The 24,425-nt window shown below is 46.3% G+C and overlaps 1 protein-coding gene across 14 annotated transcripts in view; it reads left to right on the top strand.

Moving 5' to 3' along the window:
• Window positions 1-8,618: 8,618 nt before the first annotated feature.
• Window positions 8,619-24,425, top strand: part of mbnl1 (muscleblind-like splicing regulator 1) — a 37,993-nt gene continuing 22,186 nt past the window's right edge. For 3 of the 14 annotated variants that reach the window (XM_084707992.1, XM_084707988.1, XM_084707985.1), the window contains exons 1-2: window positions 13,296-13,920; window positions 21,647-22,562. In XM_084707992.1, the coding sequence (XP_084564118.1) occupies window positions 22,314-22,562 (249 nt within the window). In that variant the 5' untranslated portion in view covers window positions 13,296-13,920; window positions 21,647-22,313. Of the gene's footprint in view, window positions 8,675-11,054; window positions 11,556-11,641; window positions 11,869-13,294; window positions 13,921-14,029; window positions 15,032-20,840; window positions 21,203-21,646; window positions 22,563-24,425 lie in introns of those variants that run through there. The other 11 variants (XM_084707991.1, XM_084707990.1, XM_084707979.1 and 8 more) reach the window with 10 other exon arrangements.

Raw genomic sequence — 24,425 nt, 5'->3', positions numbered from 1 at the left:
GGATGGCTAATATTGAAAGCGATTGGACCAACTCATTGAAGCAACACATGTAGTGTGTATAAGTGAGTGTGTATGAGTGAGTGATATAGCCTCTCATAGATATCACTCACTCATACACATCTGCTTAATTTGAAGCACATGCAGTAAACTGTTAACAGATATATGGTAGAACGTTGAGGTTTCAAATGATTCTGTTGTCCCTTTTGGTGCGTTTTGATGTCAACTGACGTCATCACTGCACGGTAGGATTATTTTTTTGTTGAGGAAATTCTTAATTCCTAAAAATGCAATATAACATATAATTTGGGAGCTTTTTTAATGCAACGGTAAACATCAGCATGGAATGTCAATTGAGCTTACACAGGTACGATGAACTTTCCACTATAAAGGTGCATGAGGGCATGTTTGGGTTAACTCATGTCAAAGAAATTCGTTTGAACAACATTACAGTCCATGAATGAACACTTCCCAAGTTAATACAAACTCCAGCTGTGTAATAATTAATGTTTAAAATAGTTCATCTTTATGACCATAATCTTAAAACAAAGAATGTGATGTAAATCACAAAAAAACAGTTTAGCTGTTGTTAAAATGTATTACTCAGATGTTCTACTTGTTTCCTGTCTTATAAACAATGCCCATGAGGAATACAAAATAGTTTCAAACAAAAAACACTATGCTATAAAGGAAACAGTAAACAATAGGTCATAAATAACATAGGGAATGTGAATCCACATCAAAATGGTCCGCATATGAAGAAGAATTAATGCAAATCAATGCAAATGAATGCACAATTCAGTCTGTGTGGGTTATAGTTTTTAGTAAGGAAGTTACCATCAAGCTTATAATTAATCTTTGGAGATGTGCAATCAATGTCAACCTCCACCTCTGGCTCCTTCTCAGGAATCTCTGGGACATTTTCAAAGGTGTACTGAAGCTTCTTTTTGGCCTCTTTGACATTGCTGTACATTATTCAGACATACACAACACATGCAAAAAAGTTAGGAATGAGATGTTGTGTTAAAGGGAATTAGACAAACAAATGATGTGTGCCAACAAAGTATCTCATGATGAGCACCACACAAACGAGCCCTAGCTGTGACAGCCAGAATGTACCAGATCTTCCATCTTGTTGCACACACACTTTTTACAAGCAATGTCATCAATACTGGCTCATTTATGTCAAAAACGTTATTTGTAGAAGAAGTTAGTCCATGGAGATCCCCCTCGTGGACGAGAACACATCATTGCATAGGAGGTGATCCAGTTACTCTGTTTGAAGCTGATAGGTTACTTGCACATCTCTCATCGCGTCCAGAGACTTACAGTAGGCTTCTTACTCAAAATACCCCCAAAAAGTATTATTGTGTCACTGCCTAAAAAATCTAAACAACAACAGCCCGTGTCAGATTCAAGACTATGGTACTGACCTTCCGAGCAGTGAACTGAACTGCACCCAACTACATCCAGTCCCTTCTCCAGCCCTACACCCCCACCCGCCACCTACGGTCTTCTTCTGACAACCGTCTGGTTGTCCCACCTCTCAAGAGCGCCCGCTCCCAACCCAAGCTCTTCTCCTGTTTGGCCCCCCAATGGTGGAATCACCTCCCCACCTCCTTCTTATACTCGCTTTGAATTATATTTTATTATTGTTGCTTGCTTCATCAGGTACACTCTTGCCCTTTTGAGGTTCATGTTGTCTAATTGTAACTTTTCACTACATGCTCTTATGTTTCTTCCCATTACTGCCTAAAAAGCTGTCCTAAAAGTGTCTGCTAAATGAATAAATGTAAATGTAACCACTACTAGTTTGCCTATATCTTATTTGTCCATTCTCATTCGTCTCCACTTGCTTCACCAGCTGAACTGGGATCAGGGTTACATGGCTCATTTGACTCAGCACTTCAGTGGGAGAGTCGCATTGCATGTTTCAACACTCAAGCACATACTCCAAGTTCCTCCCATTCCAGAGAATTAGAACTGGTAACCACTGATAACACCTCCCCCCGCGTGTGTGTGTGTGTGTCTGTCTATCTGTCTGACTGGTGTGTTAGCGCACCACTGACTGTTTACATAGTAGGATCAACAATGCAAGAAAAGTTCATCAGGGGTGTTTTGATAACATGATGAGAGACAGTAGCATATATTGGAAATGAGCAGAGATGTATTTTTAAAAGCATTCGTTCTTTGCCGACTCACACCATCATACGTATTCCTTCAATGCGATAAGACAGCCGACATGAGCTCTTTCATGTGTCCATTTTGGCTGTGTCCAGGTCAACCTGTAGATGTCAGTGTGGCGTGACTTACATTTCTGTCACTAGCACACTGCATTTGTTCACCTCCAGTCCTGTGACTTCCAAGAATACATTTCATCAAATGCAAAGCAATGGATCAGTCAGACTGGTTTGTGGTGTCGCCACAAAGCACTGACATCAGATGAGGAAGAAGGTCAGGACAACAACAGACGGACTCATCATTTTTAGGCAACCCACTTGACACAGTGCCAGCAATACAATATTGGAGGGCTAATTTAATATGACACTGGTGGTGTCGACCTTGAAGCAGGTATGCCAGCTTTTGTGCCAATAGGCCCAGAGAAAAGAACTGCAGGTGAATACTAACTCCAACCAGTTTACTGCAATTCTTGATGATACCTTGATGCCTAAATGTCAAAATCACAGTTTTTTTTGTATTTCCTTGTCACTATCTAAACAAACAAACTATGACTATTTTGGTGAAAACTGTTTTAAAATGGTTGTTGGTATACAGTGTAATTATTTAACTGCCATCCACATTATTATGAATTGATGGCATCATATGCTTTAGAGTTCACATGTAATCACAATAGAGCTCGTCTGATAACTCTGCCATGAGTCATGACAGGAGAAAAAGAAAACAGCGAGCTGTGAGTCTTCCACCAAGCCACACTGTGCTGTAACAACCAATGCTGTAACAACCCCCTCGTTGGCGCCGACCAAAGAGGGGTTCGAGTCAGAGAGGGACAGAGATAGGGACACATCACACCAGAGTCCAGAAAGTGTCACCTCCCCAATGCGAGCTAGACACCCTGTGAAAGGAGAGCGGGTGAGGCGGCAGAAATGTAGGACACATCTGTTTTTATTATCTGATAAGTGCCAGAGGCAGCAAGGCTCCCCCTCACCAGCCCTCTCCCTTCTCTGGCCTTGCTGAGGGGATCTAGGGGGGCCTTGCTGAGGGGATCTAGGGGGGCCTTGCTGAGAGGATCTAGGGGGGCCTTGCTGAGGGGATCTAGGGGGGCCTTGCTGAGAGGATCTAGGGGGGCCTTGCTGAGGGGATCTAGGGGGGCCTTGCTGAGGGGATCTAGGGGGGCCTTGCTGAGAGGATCTAGGGGGGCCTTGCTGAGGGGATCTAGGGGGGCCTTGCTGAGGGGATCTAGGGGGGCCTTGCTGAGGGGATCTAGGGGGGCCTTGCTGAGAGGATCTAGGGGGGCCTTGCTGAGGGGATCTAGGGGGGCCTTGCTGAGGGGATCTAGGGGGGCCGGTGGAGCTCTGTGCTCCTTTATTTGTTGCTACAACAGGTTCAAGCGATCGGGAACCTCCATGATGTGCACTCACCGAAAAAAGAATGTGAAGAAGAAACTAAGTGACTAGAAATGTATGAAGATCAGCAGAACATGATAAAACATACCATTTGGTAGTAAATGTACAGGCTCAAACAGTTTCTCTGTAGGCCTGGTGATTGGAGTGAGTCACTGGCTTGTCAGCGCTGAGGGGGACAAAATAAGCTTCTGTCGTCGATGTTTGTTCAGTTGATGGCTTCCTTTTTTCATCTTGACCTCTTCCTTGGTATTCGAATTAGAACCTACCGTACTTCCGTCTGAACGTTGGCCCTAGTTAGTGACCTTGTAATCATAGGACTGTCGACAGTTCAACAGAACAGCGTTTTAATGCAATACTCTAACTCTCATTTTCAGCAGTTCTCACCAACCACCATGAGACACGGTGTGATCGTTGTTGTAAATTGTCACCACAGTTACTAAAGGCGACGTCTTAAATCACCCGGTGTGAAAATGTCTTCAGGCGGAATTCAATATTGGTCATAAAGTCTAAAAATAGCGACCCAAGTGGTTGAGTTGAACCCCATAGTTTCTAATAACACACGGTTCTTAGTCCTGACGTGTGTTACTGGGAAACATAACACATAAGGCCCAACTGAGCACAGATCCTGTGAAAAAACGTCAGTACTGCAGTCATATGAGACTCCATCAACATTTCTGGATGATCACTTGAGGAAACATTTTCAAATTCACAAACCTCCCCTCTCAACCTACTGATTGTAATCAAGTGTGCCACTATTTCAAACATCGACAAATAAGGCAATTCTTCAGTCTCATTTGGTGAATTGCAAAGTAATACATGGTCCTAGAAAGTCATTTTATTTTAACAGCTCTCCCTTTTTCATAATGACAAAGTAATCATAGGCTACATTTGTTTTTTCCCCTCTCCGGCTCCCTCCATTCGCCTCTCTCTGTCTTGGCCAGCGCTATTCAGTACTGACCATAGCACAGTACTGACGCTACTGTAGAAATAGTTTGTTGACTTTTGGGGCGCAAACTGGAGCTTTGTGGGGCAGCAGTCTGTTATTTATGGCCCACGGATGTACGTGATTGGCTAAGCACAGATATAATTACTGTATGTCTGGTACTTGGGTGAGCTCGTTTTGGAATTATAGTAGGCGCGTGTGTTGAGTTCAGCCGTTGCTAGGCTACAAAGTGGCTTGTCCTCTGATTCGGTGCAAGGAGTGCATGGAAAATGTTTTAGATGTAAGTGCTTGTGCATGTGAGGCCAGGTCCCCCTTTCCTTATATGCCCCCAGTTTGCTCCAGCATAAACATGGGGCACTGTGCTGCCATGCATTCCAGGTGCAGATCAACCCTAACCCCCAATGACACTGACGCTTTGCAGAGCACCTGCCACACTGAGCTGCCCCTGAAGTCAACCCCAGAGCTCTCTACAACAACCCAATCTCCTCTCCTCTGCCATCGTCCCCTCGAACTTGCCATGAGCCATTTGTGTCTATTGCATTGATGTTCAAATTGGATCGATAAGCGTTAGCCTGAATTAGCTAGTAGGCGTCCCCCCCCCCCCCCCCCCAGGGCTGACACACAGCAGGGTGACCGCAGAATGGACTGGGATGTCGGGATTTATCGATGTTGCTGTTATTCCACTAACACCCCTTTTCTAAACGTAGGTAACCCCTTCCATGTTGTAGACAGGTGTTTGTTTCCAGCAAGGCCTGGTTGATGACTGTTGTCTGTTGAAGACTGAAGAGAAAATGCATTGCACCATCTGTGACTTACAGTAAAGGTCACATGGATTACAAGATTGGGGTAGATGAGGTAGATGAAATTGCATCTCTCTAGGCTTAGAAAATATAAATGTTGTCAGAAAGGCTGTTTGTGTCACAGCAAGTAGCCTACAGTATGATGTCTAATGAAAAAGCGCTGGACTTTTATCATCAGGTAGACAAGAAATATAACAATGTGGCTTTTGTCTCTCCAAATTGCTGTCTGAAAACATGATCAGATTGTCTTTTCTGTTGTATAAACAAAGTTCTAAAACCTTTTGACTTCAATGTGCAGGGTGGCTGGTTGGGTTTGGGAGGAGAGAGAGGGCAGGGTAGTGTCATTTGGATGGGGTTTCCCCAAGATCTTCCCATACTGCTTCAACAAAACCACGCGCGGCCATGTTTAGCGGGGAGGGAGAGAGTGAGGGAGAGGGGATGGAAATAAAGAGGGGTGTAGGAAGTGAGCCTAATCCTTTTTCTCACTCGTAGCATTGATTATACGATCACTGTCTGCTGTAATTAACGTATCGTCAGAACCGTGATATGAAACATAGGGTGAGATCAACCACAAGAGACACAAATCTTTGTAATCCCAATTTAATCCTGTTATTTCAAGCGCATGGTCTGTCATGAAGGATAACTGTGACATGTCAATCCCAGTGTTGATTTGACAGAATTGGGGAAAAAAGTTTCTGTACCTTCGATCCCTCTCTTTAAAGGGGCCTATTTTTATAGGCATGTTCTGTCAGTTATCATATTGTTTCTGTGGCAGGCATACTTTGATGTTGCTTTCAGTAGGCTGGCTGGAGGTACCGGAAAGAGGATGAAAAGGAAATAAAGGCTGCTTCTGTTTAATATCTGTAATTGCTTTTCTGTGCAGTTGGCTGTCTTTCTGGACCAGGCTCCTTGACCAGGTGTGGGCCTCAGTAGGTGTTTTCCTCTTGTTAAATAGAAGTTGAATAAATAAACGTACAAACTGCCTACATAGCCATCCCTCCACCATATGTTCCAGACAGAGGAAGTGTGGAATGTGAATATTGAAAATTGCTGAGTCATGGATGAAAAATGGACCAGCTAAATTGACAATTCAGATCCCTCTGCAGACAAATGCATTTCTAAACCTCTTTATATTGACAGGTTATTGATTTTATTATGTTCGTAATTTATTTGTTTTATCTAAACAAGGCCTATTTATAATAGAATAGCAATTTTTATTGAGACATCCATTTATTCACAATGTCAACACATAGATCTTAGTTGAAGTTGTCCTCTTGATTTATTTTGTGGACCTTTTATTTTTCTGCCGTTTCTGTAAAATTTCTACAGCTCCATGCTGTGCGGCAACAATAGAGCCCTGGAGTTGTTTGAATCTTCTAGAACCCATTACTTAGGAAATGGCAGTCCGTCTATAAGGGACAGTACATAGAGTCACCTTACTTAAGGAGCAGAGAAGAAGGAGGGAGGGACAGTTGTTAGTACGGACCACGTCCTTTCGGGGTTTCTGGGAGCGGGGTGTGCCGGGCGGCTCGTTTTAACAGGACACTGCAGAGTGTGTCAGAGCCTGGTGTGGGCTGCAGCTCTGATTAGACCAGAATAGCATCTCTGATCAGTCTATTCCTCAGTGCTAATTAGCGGGGTGATGAGAGGTGACAGCACGCCATCCAGCCTGCTCTGACTGAGCTGAGACACCATACGCTCGGTCTGACAGCAGTATGGATGCTCTCCAGGTACTCTTCAATAGTAACACATATATTGATAGCAATGGTGTCAAGTATATTTAATTTATGCTCTGCATCAGATTTGAATATGTTTGTTGATGTAGAGCAAACGTCTCTCACTGTGTGACTCAGTATGGAGACATTTTGAAAACTCTGTACTCGTGTCGTGTGTAGAAGTGTCACTTCCATTTTGGCTACTGTTTATATCCTGTAAATGTTTCCTTGTAAGTGTTGGTCCATAGCAGGGGCTGTGCTTTATGTAACTTTACCCAAACTGACCCACTGATGATGTTCTGTACGATGAACCATGCGCTGCGGTGTTTATTCAGTGAACGAGACAGACACATACTGCAGTAACAACGACCCATTAAGTAAAAAATGCTGCCCTCTTTTAACGCTGCATTCTCTCCTCCTCCATCACTCTTCCTCTCTCCCTCTCCCCTCCTCTTTTTCTGACCCCCCCCCCCCCCCTTTCCTCCTCTGTCCCTCCCTCTCTTTCTGGCGTAGCAGGGTAGGAATGCGGTAGCTGTGTTTGCAGACAACGGTGTCCAGGGAGCCTAAAAAGGGAAGGAGTCTGCTTCCTGGCAGCTAGCAACGGAAGAGTGCAGGGTGGAAGGAAAAAGGAGGCAAGGGAGGGATGTAGGGAGGGACTATGCTAGTGGATGAGGAAGGGAGTGAAGGGAGTGGGAAGGAGACTAAATTAGGTCTGCTCTCATTGACTTCCATTCCCTGGAGTTGAGTCCAGTCAAGTCCAGTCAAGTGCCAGACAATTTCCCTTTAGTTCATGCTGTCGTCAAGATAATGGAATCATTATATCACTCCTGTCTCACGAATGAACCTAACTGTGCCTCCCCGGACCACAACTACAGTATATGGTGATGTGGAGGTTGGTTCTAGACACCAGTTGGAGGGGGGAGGGAGGGTTATCTCCTATCCATCCTAAAGAGGAACTAGGGTGAGTTAGACCATTTGACGCGGCTGGCTGGCTGGGTGTCTTGCTGGATAACTGACTGGCTGGACGGCCTGAATAGGCTGATTACCTCAAGGTTCCCTCTCTGTTTAGTTTCGTAAATGGGTGACTTGGTCGCAAGTCACACCCCCATTTCCTGTCTCCAGCTGCTTATCTCCACCCCTCCAAACTGATGAGATGTCAGGGGACTTCCTCTTTCTACACACACGCCTGAATACACGCACACATACACACACACTCACATAGGGAGGGAGATGTAGAGGGAAGAGGAAGTGAAAGCAAAGAGACAAAGAAAGGGGTGGGGGTTCAGGGGGTGGGAGGGGGCATATAAGCATGACCATATTTGGCAGCCGCAGATAATGAAGGCAAAAGATGAAAATGAGATTAAGGGTGGTTGTCATGGTGACCAGGCATTGCGCAGTGATGGTTGATTGGCAGCCTGGTTGTGACATGGCACTGTTGTTGAAGAGACAGCGAGAGAGAGAAAGAGAGAGAGAGAGAGAGAGAGAGAGAGAGAGAGAGAGAGAGAGAGAGAGAGAGAGAGAGAGAGAGAGAGAGAGAGAGAGAGATGTGACCCACAATGCATTGCGCAGCATGACTTCATGACCGGCATCAGAGTGGCCTTGTCAGTCGTAAGGGTACGTCAGCAGCAGACACAGGTAAGACAGCTGCCGTGGTCTCAGGGTTTTTCAAACTGCTCTCAATTGGCAGTGAGAATACACAGCAGAAGAGTGTCTTATTTTATTTATTTTTTTCACCAGAAAAGTACATGGCAAGTAGTTATTTTCCACTCCTGCATATTGAAGCTAGTACAAAAGTTGTTTTCCTTAAACGTTAGTTTTTATTTGTCAAGAGCAATAGGCCTTTTATTTTTTTTGTACTTTTCACTTTTTAGCTGTATTGTAGTTGTACATACATTCCTACACAAATGTCAGGGTACATTTTGAACATTTCCACACAAAATGTTGTTTATTTTTCAAGCAATTCTCACAGAAAAAGCAAAAGTGGCTTAAATGACTGACCAAAGTGTAGCTGGTTGTGTAGGGTGTTGCCATTCGTGTTCATGTTATCTCAGTGATAAGACTGTAGTCTGAATGCTAACTGCATGGCCAACTGTGTGCAGGTGTCAGTTGGGGACAAATCAGCCATATATACATGTCCTCTATCTGTGTTTCACACCTGACACACTTCATGTGCACCTGCTTCTCCCAAGTGTGCCAGAGAGAGAATGAAATAGCTTTTCAATTCAACGCAATCATTAAATTTTTGGTCCTAATAATCCTCAGTAGTTATATTTGCATATTGTAGATTTGTGAGCCTCTTCAGTCTTTTTATGTAATTTGTAATGTATGAACTCGTTATAGTTATTCTATTTGCGGAAACCTTGGTACTCAATACACAACTAAAAAGAGTTGAATCTTGCCGGCCATTTTGAAGCTAGCACGTAGCTTCCTTCTCTATTCCACTGGCCTGCACCACCAAAACCACGCTGTGAAATGGCTGATGCTGAAAGTAGCTCAGCTGCAGGCCTGTCTTTGACGTGTGTGTGAATGCCTGTAATAGAGCATTGTGTGTTTAGACGCTTGTGTGTATTTATGTGTGAATTTATGTGTGTGTGTGTGTGAGTGTGTATGTATGAGTGTGTGTTGGTGATAGATGGGCGGTTAGGGTTTGGCTCATAAAGGGCCTGGGACATTTCCCCAGTGCAGTGAGAGTTCACATCAGCTAGCCAGTGTCATTTACAAACGGCTGGGAAATAGCAGAGCGCTGAGCGGAGATGAGATGTTCACCCAAGAAAGAGAGAGTCAGACTGGGTTAGATAGTATGAGCGGCAGAGAGTGAGTGAGAGAAATGAAGAAAGAAATGGAAAGATAGAAAGAAACAGAAATCGAGACAGTAAAAGATATGGATGAGCAGGATGAGTAACACCACACCAGCTCCAGTTAGTTTCCTCTGACTAGGTGGCACTCATTATGGTTTAGGGTGATTGGGTGCTTTTACAACCACACACACACACACACACAAACACGCACACACAAACACTGACACCTCTTCCTGTTCTCTATCAGTTAACGTTCGCTGACAACCACCGCCCGCCTAGTTTCGAAAATGTAATTAGCAATGCAGCAAGCTACAGTTTCTCAACCGCAGTGTGGCTCTTCCTGTTGCAGACGCGTTCCTCATACCGAGAGACTGAGGCCCCTCTGGTCTCATCTGGAGCTACCTGACGCTAAGTGCACTAAAGACAAACTCTCCAACTCACTGTCTAGTATCGTGATCACTCTTCATAGAGGAAGAACAACAAAAAAAGGGGAAAGAGGAGAGGAGGAACGCTGGGGTGGAAGGAGATGAGGTTGACATCACAGATTAAACACAGTCAGATCATAAACTGATGATAAGGACTTCTAATGAATAGGGTTGGTTTGTCTTCACAAACACTGAGTGTGGAAGATGAATTCAAAGTACTATATTTTCAGGTAAATTGTCAGCTGGGAGCCACTAAACTGTTCTCTGAATGTGGTACCTGTAGTTTAAATATGAAATGTATGTTGCGTCACAGAAACAGGCAGACCCTAAGGACACAAAGGAAAATGCAGAGAATCCAAATGAAGCAATTGGGGAAGAGAGAGAATGAAAGAAAGACAGCATGTGCCTGATTTGTTTTTGAATGTATTGTATTCACTCACTTTGCTGTTTCTTCATGCTGTGGGAAGTGTTCACCCCACCATGGAAACATTGAAATGAGTTGAAATGAAGTGGCGGCAAGGGCGAGGGAGAGGCAGAAGAAGAGTATCTGGAAGGAAATGGAAATAAAAATGGGCAGACGTCGAAGGAAAGTAAGGGGGTCCTCGCGACAGAAGAAGAATATGAGAGAAAGGACGAGTGTGTGTGTTCAGCATGGGTGTGATGTCAGCTACAGAGAGAGAGAGAGAGAGAGAGAGAGAGAGAGAGAGAGAGAGAGAGAGAGAGAGAGAGAGAGAGAGAGAGAGAGAGAGAGAGAGAGAGAGACAGAGACAGAGACAGAGACAGAGACAGAGAAACAGAGGAAATTCCACGTCAGTGTCTGAGTTTCACAGCGAGCCCAGATCTCAGGGAGGCTTTTTAATGTGTCTCGGATGGAGGCAGAACAGCATCAATCACTCCGTTCCTCCGCGGCGGCTCTCAGCCAACTCCACACCCCCACCCCACCTCCACTCCCGCCACCAATCACCCCAGTCAGGGTGACCTGGCTGGTAACCAGTCTAACATGGGGTAAACACATTACACAACTCCTCTATCTGCACTGGCTGTCGTATTCAACTGTCCTGACTATGCTGTTGACTTGGGGTTGTTGAACTTCAAGAGAAAGAAAGAGAGAAAGAGAGAGAGAGTGAGAGGGCCACCCTCAGTAAAGGGAGTGGTGTGAGGCCAGCGTGTTGGTGGGTCATTCAGTACACTGCCTTGTTGCTGTCCATGTTTTTGGTGAGATTAGCACCCGGAGTGAAGGCTGTGCATCAATTAGAGAGGAATTATCACCAGTCCTGATGTGAAGAGAGACCAGTGAGTATGACGGGGAGGGGGTAAAGAGAGAGAGCGAGAGGGAGAGGGAGAGAGAGAGAGAGAGAGAGAGAAAGAGAGAGAGAGAGAGAGAGAAAGAGAAAGAGAAAGAGAAAGAGAAAGAGAAAGAGAAAGAGAAAGAGAAAGAGAAAGAGAAAGAGAGAGAGATAGAGAGAGAGAGAGGGACAGGGAGAGAGAGAGAGAGAGAGAGAGAGAGAGAGAGAGAGAGAGAGAGAGAGAGAGAGAGAGAGAGAAACAAAAAGGAGTGGGAGAGCAAGAAACACAGAGAGAACAAAATGAAGAGAATCAAATTAAGGTGAGAGAGAGGGAGGGAAAGGTTGTGTCCGTGTTCATACTGTTGCAAGGTGAAGAGTGTTAAGGGAATGATATTTCATATCAGATGGATGAAACGACTACCACAGGAAATGAAAAACTGACTGTAGTACACCTGTTCTTGAACATGGGTCGGGTGAGGTGCAGGTCAGATGGAAACAGAGAGCTCCCGTTCTCTTAATGACTGTTGAAGTAAAGCCTGAGTTTTCTCCAGGGCTCAATAGAGGTCAGCTGATCAAAACTGAGGGCACATACAGTTTACTGGTAGATCAGGTGTGTATTCACACCTCATGTTTTAGTGAAAGCAACTATGAAGCATATAAACATACTTTGTACTATGCAGGGCCGATGATTTTCATTGCGAATGCTGATGAAACGCTTTTCTGTAACTGTCAAGATGCAAGAAACGGATGTCACTCGCAACATGGGAGTCAATTTCTAGACTCACAACTAATAAGGTCCAATGAGTGTGTGTGGTGTGTGTGTGTGTGTTTGTGGGGGGGGGGGGGCAGGGAGGAAGATGTTAGCTGCTAGGTGTCATGTAGATAGACACCAGAGGGGCTAGGCCTCCACGTTGGCCGGATATTGCAGCATCAAGGTCCTGATCCAGGAATGAGCAGAGCTTCTCTCCAGAGGCAGAAAGATGGCCAAATCCTTTCAAATCCTTTGAGCATTTGCCCGAGTATGTTTTTTCAGTGTTGGGTGCGGGGGTGCAGGGAGTTGACGTTTTTATAGCAAAAATTAAAGTGCAGATTTGTTTTTGAAAATATTTTAAATAGTGTTTGCCCAGGCTTTATACTGCTAGAGAGCAGCAAGACCAGGCTAGTGTAGACTAAAGCAGACCAGTATGTGTGAGTGTGTGTCTGTGTGTGTCTGTATGTGTATGTGCAGAGGTAATGAGGGAGGGCAGCAGAGGTCAGGACAACAGCCAGGCCCAGTTTGTCCCTCCCTCTCCTTGTTTTTTTCTATAATTATTCCTTCGTTGGCCCTTCGTCTATTAACTCTTCGTAACTTATTTTCAACACTGTCAGTTGTTCTTCTTTCCTCTCTTTTTATCAATTTATATTTCGTTTTTTGTTTTATTTTAATAGACATTCAATGTATCTATTTTCCCCTTTTGTCTTTCTCTTTTTTTCTTTCCTTTTCCCTGTTTGTAAATGGTTTTCCCCTCCTTTTCTCCCTCTACCCTCTCTCATTTCCTCCTATTGGCGTGAGAGGGATTGTGTGGCTGAAACAGAGAACCACTTCCTGGTGTTGGTTTAAGGGGCGTGGTCAGCTGGATTCTGAAAGAGAGAGAGAGAGAGAGAGAGAGAGAGAGAGAGAGAGAGAGAGAGAGAGAGAGAGAGAGAGAGAGAGAGAGAGAGAGAGGGAGAGAGAGAGAGAGAGAGAGAGAGAGAGAGAGAGAGGGAGAGAGAGAGAGAGAGAGAGAGAGAGACAGAGAGAGAGAGAGTGAGAAAGAAAGAAAGAAAGAAAGAAAGAAAGAAGAGCTACAGGGGAAAATCTGTTAAATGTAGTCAGTCCTACACAGTTCTCCTCCTCTTGCTCTTTTTCTCCAATCCTCCCCTCTTCCCTTCCTCCTCCACTTCTCCTCCTCCTCCTCCACAGCTGTTGCTACTGCCGCCCAGCGAGAGCAGACCAGAACCCAGACAGATACACACCCACACACACGCACACTCACACAGACACTTTAGCTCAGCACAACATAGCCCTGCTGCTACGGGGGAGTGAAGGGAGGGGAGAGACACTAGCGCAAGGAGCCAACGCAGCACTGCACACACACGCGCGCATACCCAACACACACACACACACGTATTCCTCCACTCTGTCAGGCTCCTCCAGTCGTCCGCTGCTGCTGATTCATTCGCTCGCTCGTCCTCACTTCTGCCGGTTCTCTCGCTCGCTGTGCTCTGCCCGCCTCAGAATGGTCCAGCCGGTGCCTGGGGCTCTGCTGTCTCAGCCTGTCTGAACACACACACACACACACACTGTCAACAGACACGCGGATAGGCGTACAATCTGAACAGCAATGTGAGAGGTAAGGATTTCCTTCCATCTCTCTTTTACTCTCTCACTCAAGCTCTCTCGCTCTCTCTCTCTGTCTCTCCCTCTCTCCGTTTCTCTCGCTCTCTCCATCTCTTTCGCTCTGACTCTTTTTTTCCTTTGATCTAGATTGTTCTCTGTCTGTCTGTTGCTGTCTGGACTTTTAGAAGTCCTAGAGTCAGGCTGTATGTGTCTGCTGAAGACCGACACACCAAGACTTCATAGCTGTCTCATGTCTGCATCTGTGTATCTTCTATGTGCAGGGCACTGGCTTAACACATGTTTGTTATGGCTTGTCTTTATCACTGTCACACATACACACACATACACACGCACACACGCACACACACACACACACACACTTTGAGGCAGCAGAGCACATTCCAGACTGAAAACGGAAGGTCACACAATAGTCCTTAGTTCCTGAGCCTAGCTCTCGTTGCAGTAAGATTTCTCTGTACGTGTGTGTGTGTGTGTGTGTGTGTGTGTGTATGTGTGAAGGTGTGTGTGTGGCTGTGTGCACAGAGACCAGTGGTTGTTCCAGGAAGCAGTGAGGTGGATCAATAGTTCGCCCACTCAACCTCCATTCCCCATTTCTGACTCAAGGCTGAGCATGGAAGGGCAGAATCGGACTAGAGATTGTTTAACTAGAAACCCGTGAAAACACCCATTTTGCAGCTCGCTGTCCCCCTCGCGCATCGTTTGTCAGCGTCAGCCCCAAAAGATCAGCGGGATTGTGCGTGTGTGTGTATGAACGCGTGTGTGTGTATGAACGTGTGTGTGTGTATGAACGCGTGTGCTCAGTAAGGTGAACTCCCCCGTCTGCTGCATGTAAATTCAGTGTGACATGTGAAGCTGCCACGACCTTATATGGTGTGCCCTGTATTTCAGTACAGTAGGAGCTGCCAAACATTCCGGGTCGCAGGAGGAGAGAGTGTGTGAGAGGGTGTCTCTGTCTGCCCTGCGTGTGTGTGAGTGTTTGTGTGTGTCAGACAGAGAGGGAGTCACTGAGAGAGTAAGGGAGAAGAAGAGAGGGACGAAGAGCAAGAAAGAGAGACATTCACAGTGAATGGCGGATTTTTACTTGACGATTGACCCATGTTAAAGTAAGTTGTTTCCTACTTTCGCTTACTTTGAGAGATTTCGAGATCTGAAAGGTCTCAAACAGACTTTGGTGAGTACTTTCCGAAAAATCTCTGAATGTTTGTTTGTGCTGCGAAGCGGAGGAATTTTGTTTACACTGTCTGAAATTACACAGAATAGATTGTTCAAACTAAAGTGTTAGATGCAGGGGCTTGACTGTGGAACTAGACCTGAGGTCTGCGGTTCTACAAACCCTAACTGAAGCACATCTGTGTCTGACAAGTGGTATTCCAAAGTGAACTGTTTGAAACCAAAGGGCGTTCATTTGAATATCCTTAGGCTTAGTCACCTCTCGTCTCGTCTCCTCTCGTCTCCTCCCTCCTGTCCTCTCCCATCCACTCCTCTCGTCTCCTCTCCTCTCGTCTCCTCTCTCCTGTCCTCTCCCATCCACTCCTCTCGTCTCCTCTCCTCTCGTCTCCTCTCTCCTGTCCTCTCCCATCCACTCCTCTCGTCTCCTCTCCTCTCGTCTCCTCCCTCCTGTCCTCTCTCATCCTCTCCTCCCCTTAGTTGAGGCGAGGATGAGGAATGTTGTTGTTATGAGTTAAAGGTTAGAGTGGCCTAGAGAGGAGCGCACACACACTCAGACACATTCACCGAGGAGAGCGGGATGTGGAGAATATAGACAGACAGTATGGAGGGAGTTTGGAACACCAAGAGTATGGATCGTTTCTTCTCAACAGGTTGCTCTTTGCCCTGGCTTTTGTGTGTGTGTGTGCGCTTGTGTCTGTGTAGGCACACGGTGACATATACACACACACACATACACACACATCCACACATGTGCACGTACACACGTGTTTACTTGTGCACGTGTGTGTGTCTGTAAGTGTGTGTGTGTGTCTGTAAGTGTGTGTGTATGTGTGTGTGTGTCTGTAAGTGTGTGTGTGTGTGTGTGTGTGTCTGTAAGTGTGTGTGTGTGTGTGTGTCTGTAAGTGTGTGTGTGTGTGTGTCTGTAAGTGTGTGTGTGTGTGTGTGTGTGTCTGTAAGTGTGTGTGTGTGTCTGTAAGTGTGTGTGTGTGTGTGTGTGTGTGTGTCTGTAAGTGTGTGTGTGCTCCCCTGTGTCTGGGATCCCCCCTCAGGCTAGGATTAAGAGTGTGAGATGGTCTTGCTGACAGCTTGATCCTTCATTACTGAGGTGATACAAGCATGGTAGCTACTACCCTACTATCGGCATCACGCAACACAGCACACGCCCTGTACCAAATGCAAAGCTGACTTTAACACACACTCCATCATAGATAACTTGGAGTTGATATGAGTTTATGACTCCAGCATCACAAATGAGGTGAGAGGTAATCAACTCGACTTGAACGGGCTGTGACTGGCATGCTATCGGGTTAATAAATGTGTTTGGTGCATTGAATGAAATTGTGTTTTCTGTACTGTGGGTCACACGTCCATATTTGTGTATGTGTCTGTGTGGGTGTGTGTGTGTCAACACCAACCCTGTTGTTCTTTTGCTGGACCCTTGCATCAGCCTCTGCATGTCTCAGCAGTAAACCCCAGACACCCTAGACCCATCCACCTCCAGAGACAGAAGGCTGGAACTTTTAATGATAGCTTTCACCCTGTGTGCTCCCCTCATTATCTGTATCTGTCCTGCTCTCTCCCTCTCCTGCTCGCTTTGGGACTGTTTAGGATTCGTCCATTTGAAGTTCATCATGGGATACAGGTGTATATACTGTACGATGCCTCAGCATTATGGATTACAAACCCAACAAGCTTGTTTATCAGTCTCCATGACCTTTTACTCTACCCTGAGAATTTAGGCTCATCTGCAGACCCCACACGTATGTGTGTGTATATGTATGTGCGTCTGTACGTGTGTGTGTGTGTGTGTGTATTTGCGGCCAGGATCACCAAGCCAGGGAGATGGTGTGTAAATCGGAGCCGATGGCCTTTTCATTAGTCTATAAGGCCAGCCATTATACTCAGTGTTTCCGTAGAGTTGAACACATCCGTGCACACACCCTGTCAAGCAGAAACGCACACGCGCACATTCTGTCAAACACGCCCTCACACACATATCAACAAACACTATGTCTTTCTCCTTTCCCCTCTCTCTCTCTCTCTCTCTCTCTCTCTCTCTCTCTCTCTCTCTCTCTCTCTCTCGCTAACTCTCATTCACGCACACACACTCACACAAAGACACACACACACACACTGCCACACTTTGTAAAAGAGACACACACACATTCACAGCAGTTTAAACAGACTGCATGGAGCGAAGGGCGTGTGTGTGTGTGAGCGTGTGTGTGTGTGTTTGTTGGTTGGTTGGTTGGTTCGAGCCACATAACACGGCATTGTATGCAAAAGTTTGCTCTCGGTTCTGTCAATGAATAGATGTTGTTTGTTGTATTTCTAACCACATACTGTCTTTCACCAACCAATCACAGGACCCAATGACAAACCTGTCACTACCCTTAAGAAATGTAGTTGATGATGATAATGATGTTCCTGTGTGTGTCTGTGTGTGTCTGTGTGTGTGTGTGTGTGTGTGTGTGTGTGTGTGTGTGTGTGTGTGTGTGTGTGTGTGTGTGTGTGTGTAAATACATGTTTGTTGTTACCCTAGCCATAGCTTTTCTCTCTTACTCTCTGTTTTTGTCTTTTGGCTATTTAACAACATGGGAAAATGCTGTTGTCAAGGAAACGCTGTTTACTCTGGGATGTATTGCAGTGTGTCATGGCAGAGACAAGGTTGATAGAGCTGCAAGCCTGTTTATGTGTGTGTATTCGTGCGTGGCATATGGGTGCTTGCATGTGTCTGCGCCCTTGTCTCTGTGTCTGTGTGTATGTGTGTGTGTCCTGTACAGTATGTGTGTGTGTGTGCATGTGTGTGTATACATGTGGAGGTGTGCGTTAAGGTTAGAGAGGGCGATATCGATGTCTGATATTCCGAACCTGGATGATCAGGCCAGACCTGCGGTGTTGCATTTCCTGCAACGTCCTCTAGTGATGACCTGTCTCTCTCAGCGCACAGTCCTCCTGACTCTTAGTCTCTCTCTCTGTCAATATGCTGAAACCACCACATCCGAATGCATTGGGCCACGTGAAACCCCCCCACCCACCCACCCCCCCCCCCATCTGCTGTGTCCTTTCCTTTTATTGCAGACGCAACAACTAATTCAGGGTTCTTCAAATCATGCATTTTCTGAGGGGGTCGTTTTCGTTTTTATTGAAACTCGAGCTCATTGGATCTTGAACTACCATTTGTTTACTTTGTTAACTGCTGGTACAGGTTGGATCACCTAACATTTAGTACAAGCTCATGCTGTGCAATGCTAAAATGTGTTAGATAGGTTAGGCCACATTATGCTATGCTATGCTTGGTCATGTAAAGCTATGCTAGGCTAATCCTGCAGCTTGGAGCCATTCTTCAGGAAGCCTTATTGCGAACATGAACCACACCCTCTGTCTTGTTAAAGGCAAGCAGCCAGTTGTTAGTCAAAATGGCGACGGTCTCTTTCTTGGCTGAACTGTATGCAGACCTCTCTGAGCCTGAACACTTAGCAACGGGTCATCGACAAGAAAACATAAGTGTCCAGACAGCAAGCATCACATTTGCTTCCTAGTTACCAGTATGGAATCAGACATTATCAAGGACAAAGCAAACATTTAGTTTGATGACTCTCAATTGAAAAACTCTGACTGTGTGTGTGTGTGTGTGTGTGTGTGTGCGCGGGTGTATATGTGTGTGTGTGCATTTAGCGTTTGATGTGTTTGCGCTCATCAAGGTTGTTTGAGAAGCCTGAGGTCCGCTTTGTGAGGCGTGTGGATCATTAGAGATGAAGCTGTGATCAGGCAGGCTGAGGCGTGTGGTGTCAGGTGACCAAGAAGCTTCCTCCTCTGGCAGTCCGGTCATGGCCCTGCCACATGGTCTGCTTGCGAAAGACAGAACGCGTCTCTTCCGTTTTCTCTCCTTCACTAATCCCTCCTTTTCTCTATTCAGCCGTCCTGCCAAGCTGTCTCGTTTTTTCTCACCCCCCCCCTCCCGATCTACCTGTGTATCGCGCTCTCTAGATATTTCTCTCTTTTGCTGCTTGCTTTTCGATTCTTCTGTTTCTCTCTTCCTCTGTGCATCTCTGTTCCCTCCAACTCATCCTCCCTTTCTACCTCCACCCCCCCTCCATCTTCCTTCCATTCTCAATGACCTTGCACCAAGCACCGAGCCCTTGCTGCTAACACTGCTGGGACACAATGGGCCAGACAGGGATATTGAGGCCACAGAGACAGAGGGATGGAGAATGAAGGGAAGGGGGGAGATGGGGAAGAATAGAAAGAAAGGAAGGGTGCCATCAAGAGAGTGGGTCTGTGTAAGCCTGAACATTTAATAACAGAAAATACCTTTCCCCAGCAGATTGGAGCAGGCCTAAATCCAAAACAGTTTACTCTGAGGTGGCCCTGAACCCAGCATAGTTATATGGGAACTGCTTAACACCATGAACTACAGTTCCTGAAGAGGAATCGGGCAAGGGTTGATGGGGAGATGAATGAAGAAAGCAGTGATGTTAATGAATATATATGCCCATGTTCAGACATGGAACTATACTGATATAACAGGCCCATTAAGAAATGATCATACCAGGGCACAGAGATCTTTCACTCACCCACTTATACACTCTCAAAAGAGTACACATGTTTAAATGCTAATGTTCATTTTGTATTAGTCAGAAGGTCAAATACAATGTGTCGTGTAAAGATAAAAGTGTGGCCATTTTGGATTCAGCTCTGGTACAGATAATAAAAAATGTACCGTATATTTCAATTTTTGCTTTTACTTTATTGTCCTACAAAGCTAACAGTGTGTAGTGTGTGTATGTGTGTGCATGTGTGTGCATGCGTGTGTATGTCTCGCAGTGTGTGTATGCTGTTCTATGACTTCATGGTATAAAGGTCTCTTTCACAAGCTTGAGCTATTTCTTCTCAATCGGAGGTCATTTCGGGTGAAGCCATGACAGTTTAGAAAAATCTGAAAGTATTTATCTCCCTGTACAGTAGAGCTACCAAGATACCGTGTGTTGCCAGGCAGTCTGAGTAACAAAGAACTGTGAAGCCTGACATTGGGGGTTCCACAACAGTTCCTGGCAGAGCCCAGCGGCACTGAGCTCACAAGAGGTGTTTGCAGGAACCTTGTTTCTCTCTGCAGGGTGTGGTGTGTTACCCTGCCCTTGTGATAAGAGACTAAGACTAAGCCCCTGGGTTTTCAAGTCAGTCAAATTCATCACACAAACTGTCAGGTCCCACTTTGGTACTGTTTTGCCTGTTCATACTCTGAATTCAAATGAGCTGTGTGGAAATCGGTCATGTTATCGCCCAACTTCCCCCGGCGAATGTAAGGGAGTAAGGTCTGTGCAAGGTAGAGGGGAATTATCTCTCAATAAGCAAGAATGTACTTGATGCGTTGTGAAATATCGATTGCGTAAGGAGAGGGAGATTCATCGTCATTAGTTATTATGGTCTGCTTCCAGGAATCAGATAGTTGTCATGGCAGGAAAAGTGATTAGTTAGGCCTCGTATCTCTCTCTCTCTCTATCTCTCGTTCTCTCTCTCTCTTTTATTTCTCTCTCTTCTTCCTCTTTCTCCTCTCACACACTTCATTGCTTTCTCTTTCTTATCCCTCTTTTCTCTCTTTCCCTTCACCCACTCCCTCCTCTCTCTCTCTCTCTCTCTCTCTCTCTCTCTCTCTCTCTCTCTCTCTCTCTCTCTCTCTCTCTCTCTCTCTCTCTCTCTCTCTCTCTCTCTCTCTCTCTCTCTCTCTCTCTATCTGGTGGCAGTCAGCGCAGGTCAAACATTCTCTGGCTCCTCCCCTCACCTGGCTGTCAGCCCAGAATGTTGCTGCAACTCTGCTTGCTCTGATTGGTCCCTGCTTGCACACCGCTTCTCAGTGTAGGAAGTGAGCCCTCCCCTTCCCCTGCCCGGCCCTCCCTCCGGCTCTCCCCAAGCTTCTGCTCGTCCTCTCTCCCTTCTCCTGTGTGGCCCTCTCTCTCTCTCTCTCTCTCTCTCTCTCTCTCTCTCTCTCTCTCTCTCTCTCTCTCTCTCTCTCTCTCTCTCTCTCACATACTCTTTCTGTCTGTCACTGTTTCTTTTTCTTTCTAAATAGATTTGCCACGGTTGGGTGTGTGCTGAGCTCCACTGTAAGTGATATGGGATTTGATTTGGTGTTCATGGTCCAACCAGAAGAGGTGGAAAGTTGTGAAAGGCCGCTTTGTACAGGTTTTGTCTGGGGTGAGCGTGTTAGTGTGTGTTTGGTATGGGGTAATGAATGTGTGTTTGTGTGTGTGTGTGTTGGAGTGCAGGGAGGGTGAAGGTTGTGTTTGTTTTAGCAGACACTCATGCATTGCAGACATTTTTACATATTATTGGTTCCCACAGCTGCATTGCTGTTCCATGACTGGACCGCAAGATTTAAGTCCATTATGCGTGCTTAGAGACGGGAGTGGGATGAGGAATGAATAGGATAAATCAGGTTAAAAGAAACAGTTGAAAGATTTGGTGACATTGCTAAACATACCTCCTCTCTGTTTGCATTCCTTTCTTTCTATCTCTCTCTCTCTCTCTCTCTTTCACTCCCTCTCCAGAAGTGCCTTCCCTGACGTCCGCTGCAGCTTCAACCCGCTTATCGAGCCTAAACTCTGCTCCTTGCTCCAGCCCGCCACATCGCGCTTGCTGCCGCGGCAACCATCACGGCAAGAGACATCCGCTTGACCGTCCCCGCGTACGTCTGCAGCCAGACCTGCCGTCCCCTATCGTCCTCCACCCTCACCACCACCGCCTCCAGGAAGCCAGCGTCCAGCCTCAGCTGCCCCGCCGATCAACAGCCTCGTCCGGCGACGCATCACCTCGCCTCTCCCCTCACCCTCCAGACCTCCGGACCTTGAGCCTCCACTCCCCCCTGAACCTCCCCCTGCATCCCTCAGCGCCGGTCGACCTCAGCCCCTATCTGATCCAGTGTCTCCGTTCACGGGGGTCGGCTCTGGCTCGGGACGCATCCTGCTGGCAAACACCTGGCATTGCCGTCTGTGTAAGGCTGTGTAGGTGGACCCTGGTGCCGTCTGATCCTCTCTGTACCGTGACCGCTGGAGCCGTGGACACAGGAAGAACATGTCCCAGTGACACACACACCGACTCACACACACACACCCACACTGCAGAATAGCCTCCCCTTCCCAGTTGCCTGGATATTCTCCCCCGAGAGTTTTATCGTCGAGCATAACACACAGAAGGAGTGAGCCCGAACTGTAGCGTATGGTGGACCACCCCTTCTCCGCACACACACAATCTATCACATCCCACATCGCCCCGGATTATTGTCCGGCCGCCATGGCGTTGAACATGGCCCACATGCGGGACACCAAGTGGCTCACGTTGGAGGTGTGCCGGGAGTTCCAGAGGGGCACGTGCTCGCGCACTGACCAGGAGTGTAAGTTCGCCCACCCAGCCAAGAGCTGCCAGGTGGAGAACGGACGTGTCATCGCCTGCTTCGACTCCCTCAAGGTGAGAACCATCAGCTGCCGGCATCATGTGCAACACCCTTGCCTCACTGTTTGTTTCACAGACAGACAGACAGACAGACAGACAGGCAGGTATGTAGGTAGGTAGGTAGGTAGGTAGGTAGGTAGGTAGGTAGGTAGGTAGGTAGGTAGGTAGGTAGGTAGGTAGGTAGGTAGGTAGGTAGGTAGGTAGGTAGGTAGGTAGGTAGATAGGTAGATAGGTAGATAGGTAGATAGGTAGATAGGTAGATAGGTAGATAGGTAGTAGGTAGATAAGTAGGTAGGTAAAAATAGAAAAATAGATGAATAAACAGTAGGGCAGATTGACAGACAGACAGGCTGCCATGCAGACAGACAGGCAGGATGCCTGGGTATGTGTTCACCATATGATGTTCTAGGCAGAACCACATGCTCTCTTATAACACGACATCTGGCCTCATGTGCTTTCACTGGCCCTACCTACTTCTGGTCAGGTGACTGGAATATGTGACGCAGTGATTGGAGGAAAAGGGGGGAGGGAAGTATACACTTTGAGAGTGTCACGTTGTGCAGGAGCTTCTCTCAAGGGCTCGTTCTCTGTCTGATCCGCATGGAAAAGCACATGTGCAAACAAGCACATTTAGCTGGCTCATCTGTGTGTTGTGCCAAAGTTATGATGCATTATAGCAGTTGTACACATGACTAGACACAGACACTGTCTCTCTCTCTCTCTCTCTCTCTCTCTCTCTCTCTCTCTCTCTCTCTCTCTCTCTCTCTCTCTCTCTCTCTCTCTCTCTCTCTCACTCAGACATGCACACAAATGTTCAAACACACAATGAGCTGAATAGGGTAGCCGTGGTGAGGCTTTCACTCGGTCTAGCCACTTCCTGTGTGGAAACCATAGGGGCAGTTACAGAGGGGGTTGTGTGTTTGTGTGAGTGTGTGTGTGTGGGGGTGTGTGTGTGTGTGTGTGGGTGTGTAGGGTGTAGAGTAGGGGCAGCGTATGCAGTAATTTTCCATCTATTTATAAGAGGCAACCGAAAGGCTACTCCCACTGACCCCTTACTTTATATGTAGAGATCTGCACATAGAGTTTATAACCTAGCAAAGACATGCACAGGCACACACAAAGCAGGAGGAAGTACATTTAGTAGTACATTTAGATGTATTGGCACTTGAGTGTACCAAAAGTTGAACAGGCCCACTTGTCATAGTGTCCCTCTTTATAATAACATATTCATTCTCAGTACACGTCCCTCTCCTGAACTGCAGCCCCAGCCATAGTTGGGTCATTTCTGTGTCAGGCTTATGGGAAGATTTAGTCTGTATTAAAGTCAAAGTCGGGGTCAGTATTAGAGTTTGAGTCAGGATCAGTATTAAGGTCAGGGTCAGCATTAGAGTCCGAGTCAGGGTCAGTATTAGAGTCAGGGTCAGTATTAGAGTCAGGGTCAGTATTAGTCAGGGTCAGTATTAGAGTCAGGGTCCGTATTAGTCAGGGTCAGTATTAGAGTCAGAGTCAGGGCCAGTATTAGAGTCAGGGTCAGTATTAGAGTCAGGGTCAGTATTAGAGTCAGGGTCAGTATTAGAGTCAGGGTCAGTATTAGAGTCAGGGTCAGTATTAGTCAGGGTCAGTATTAGTCAGGGTCAGTATTAGAGTCAGGGTCAGTATTAGTCAGGTTCAGTATTAGTCAGGGTCAGTATTAGAGTCAGGGTCAGTATTAGAGTCAGGGTCAGTATTAGAGTCAGGGTCAGTATTAGTCAGGTTCAGTATTAGTCAGGGTCAGTATTAGAGTCAGGGTCAGTATTAGAGTCAGGGTCAGTATTAGAGTCAGGGTCAGTATTAGTCAGGGTCAGTATTAGTCAGGTTCAGTATTAGTCAGGGTCAGTA

The sequence above is a fragment of the Hypomesus nipponensis genome, chromosome 10, assembly GCF_054491055.1.
Source record: "Hypomesus nipponensis isolate SF chromosome 10, ASM5449105v1, whole genome shotgun sequence".
NCBI classification, from domain to species: domain Eukaryota; kingdom Metazoa; phylum Chordata; class Actinopteri; order Osmeriformes; family Osmeridae; genus Hypomesus; species Hypomesus nipponensis.
The sequence above is the reverse complement of the archived record's forward strand: the minus strand, read 5'-3'. Positions and strand labels throughout refer to the sequence as shown.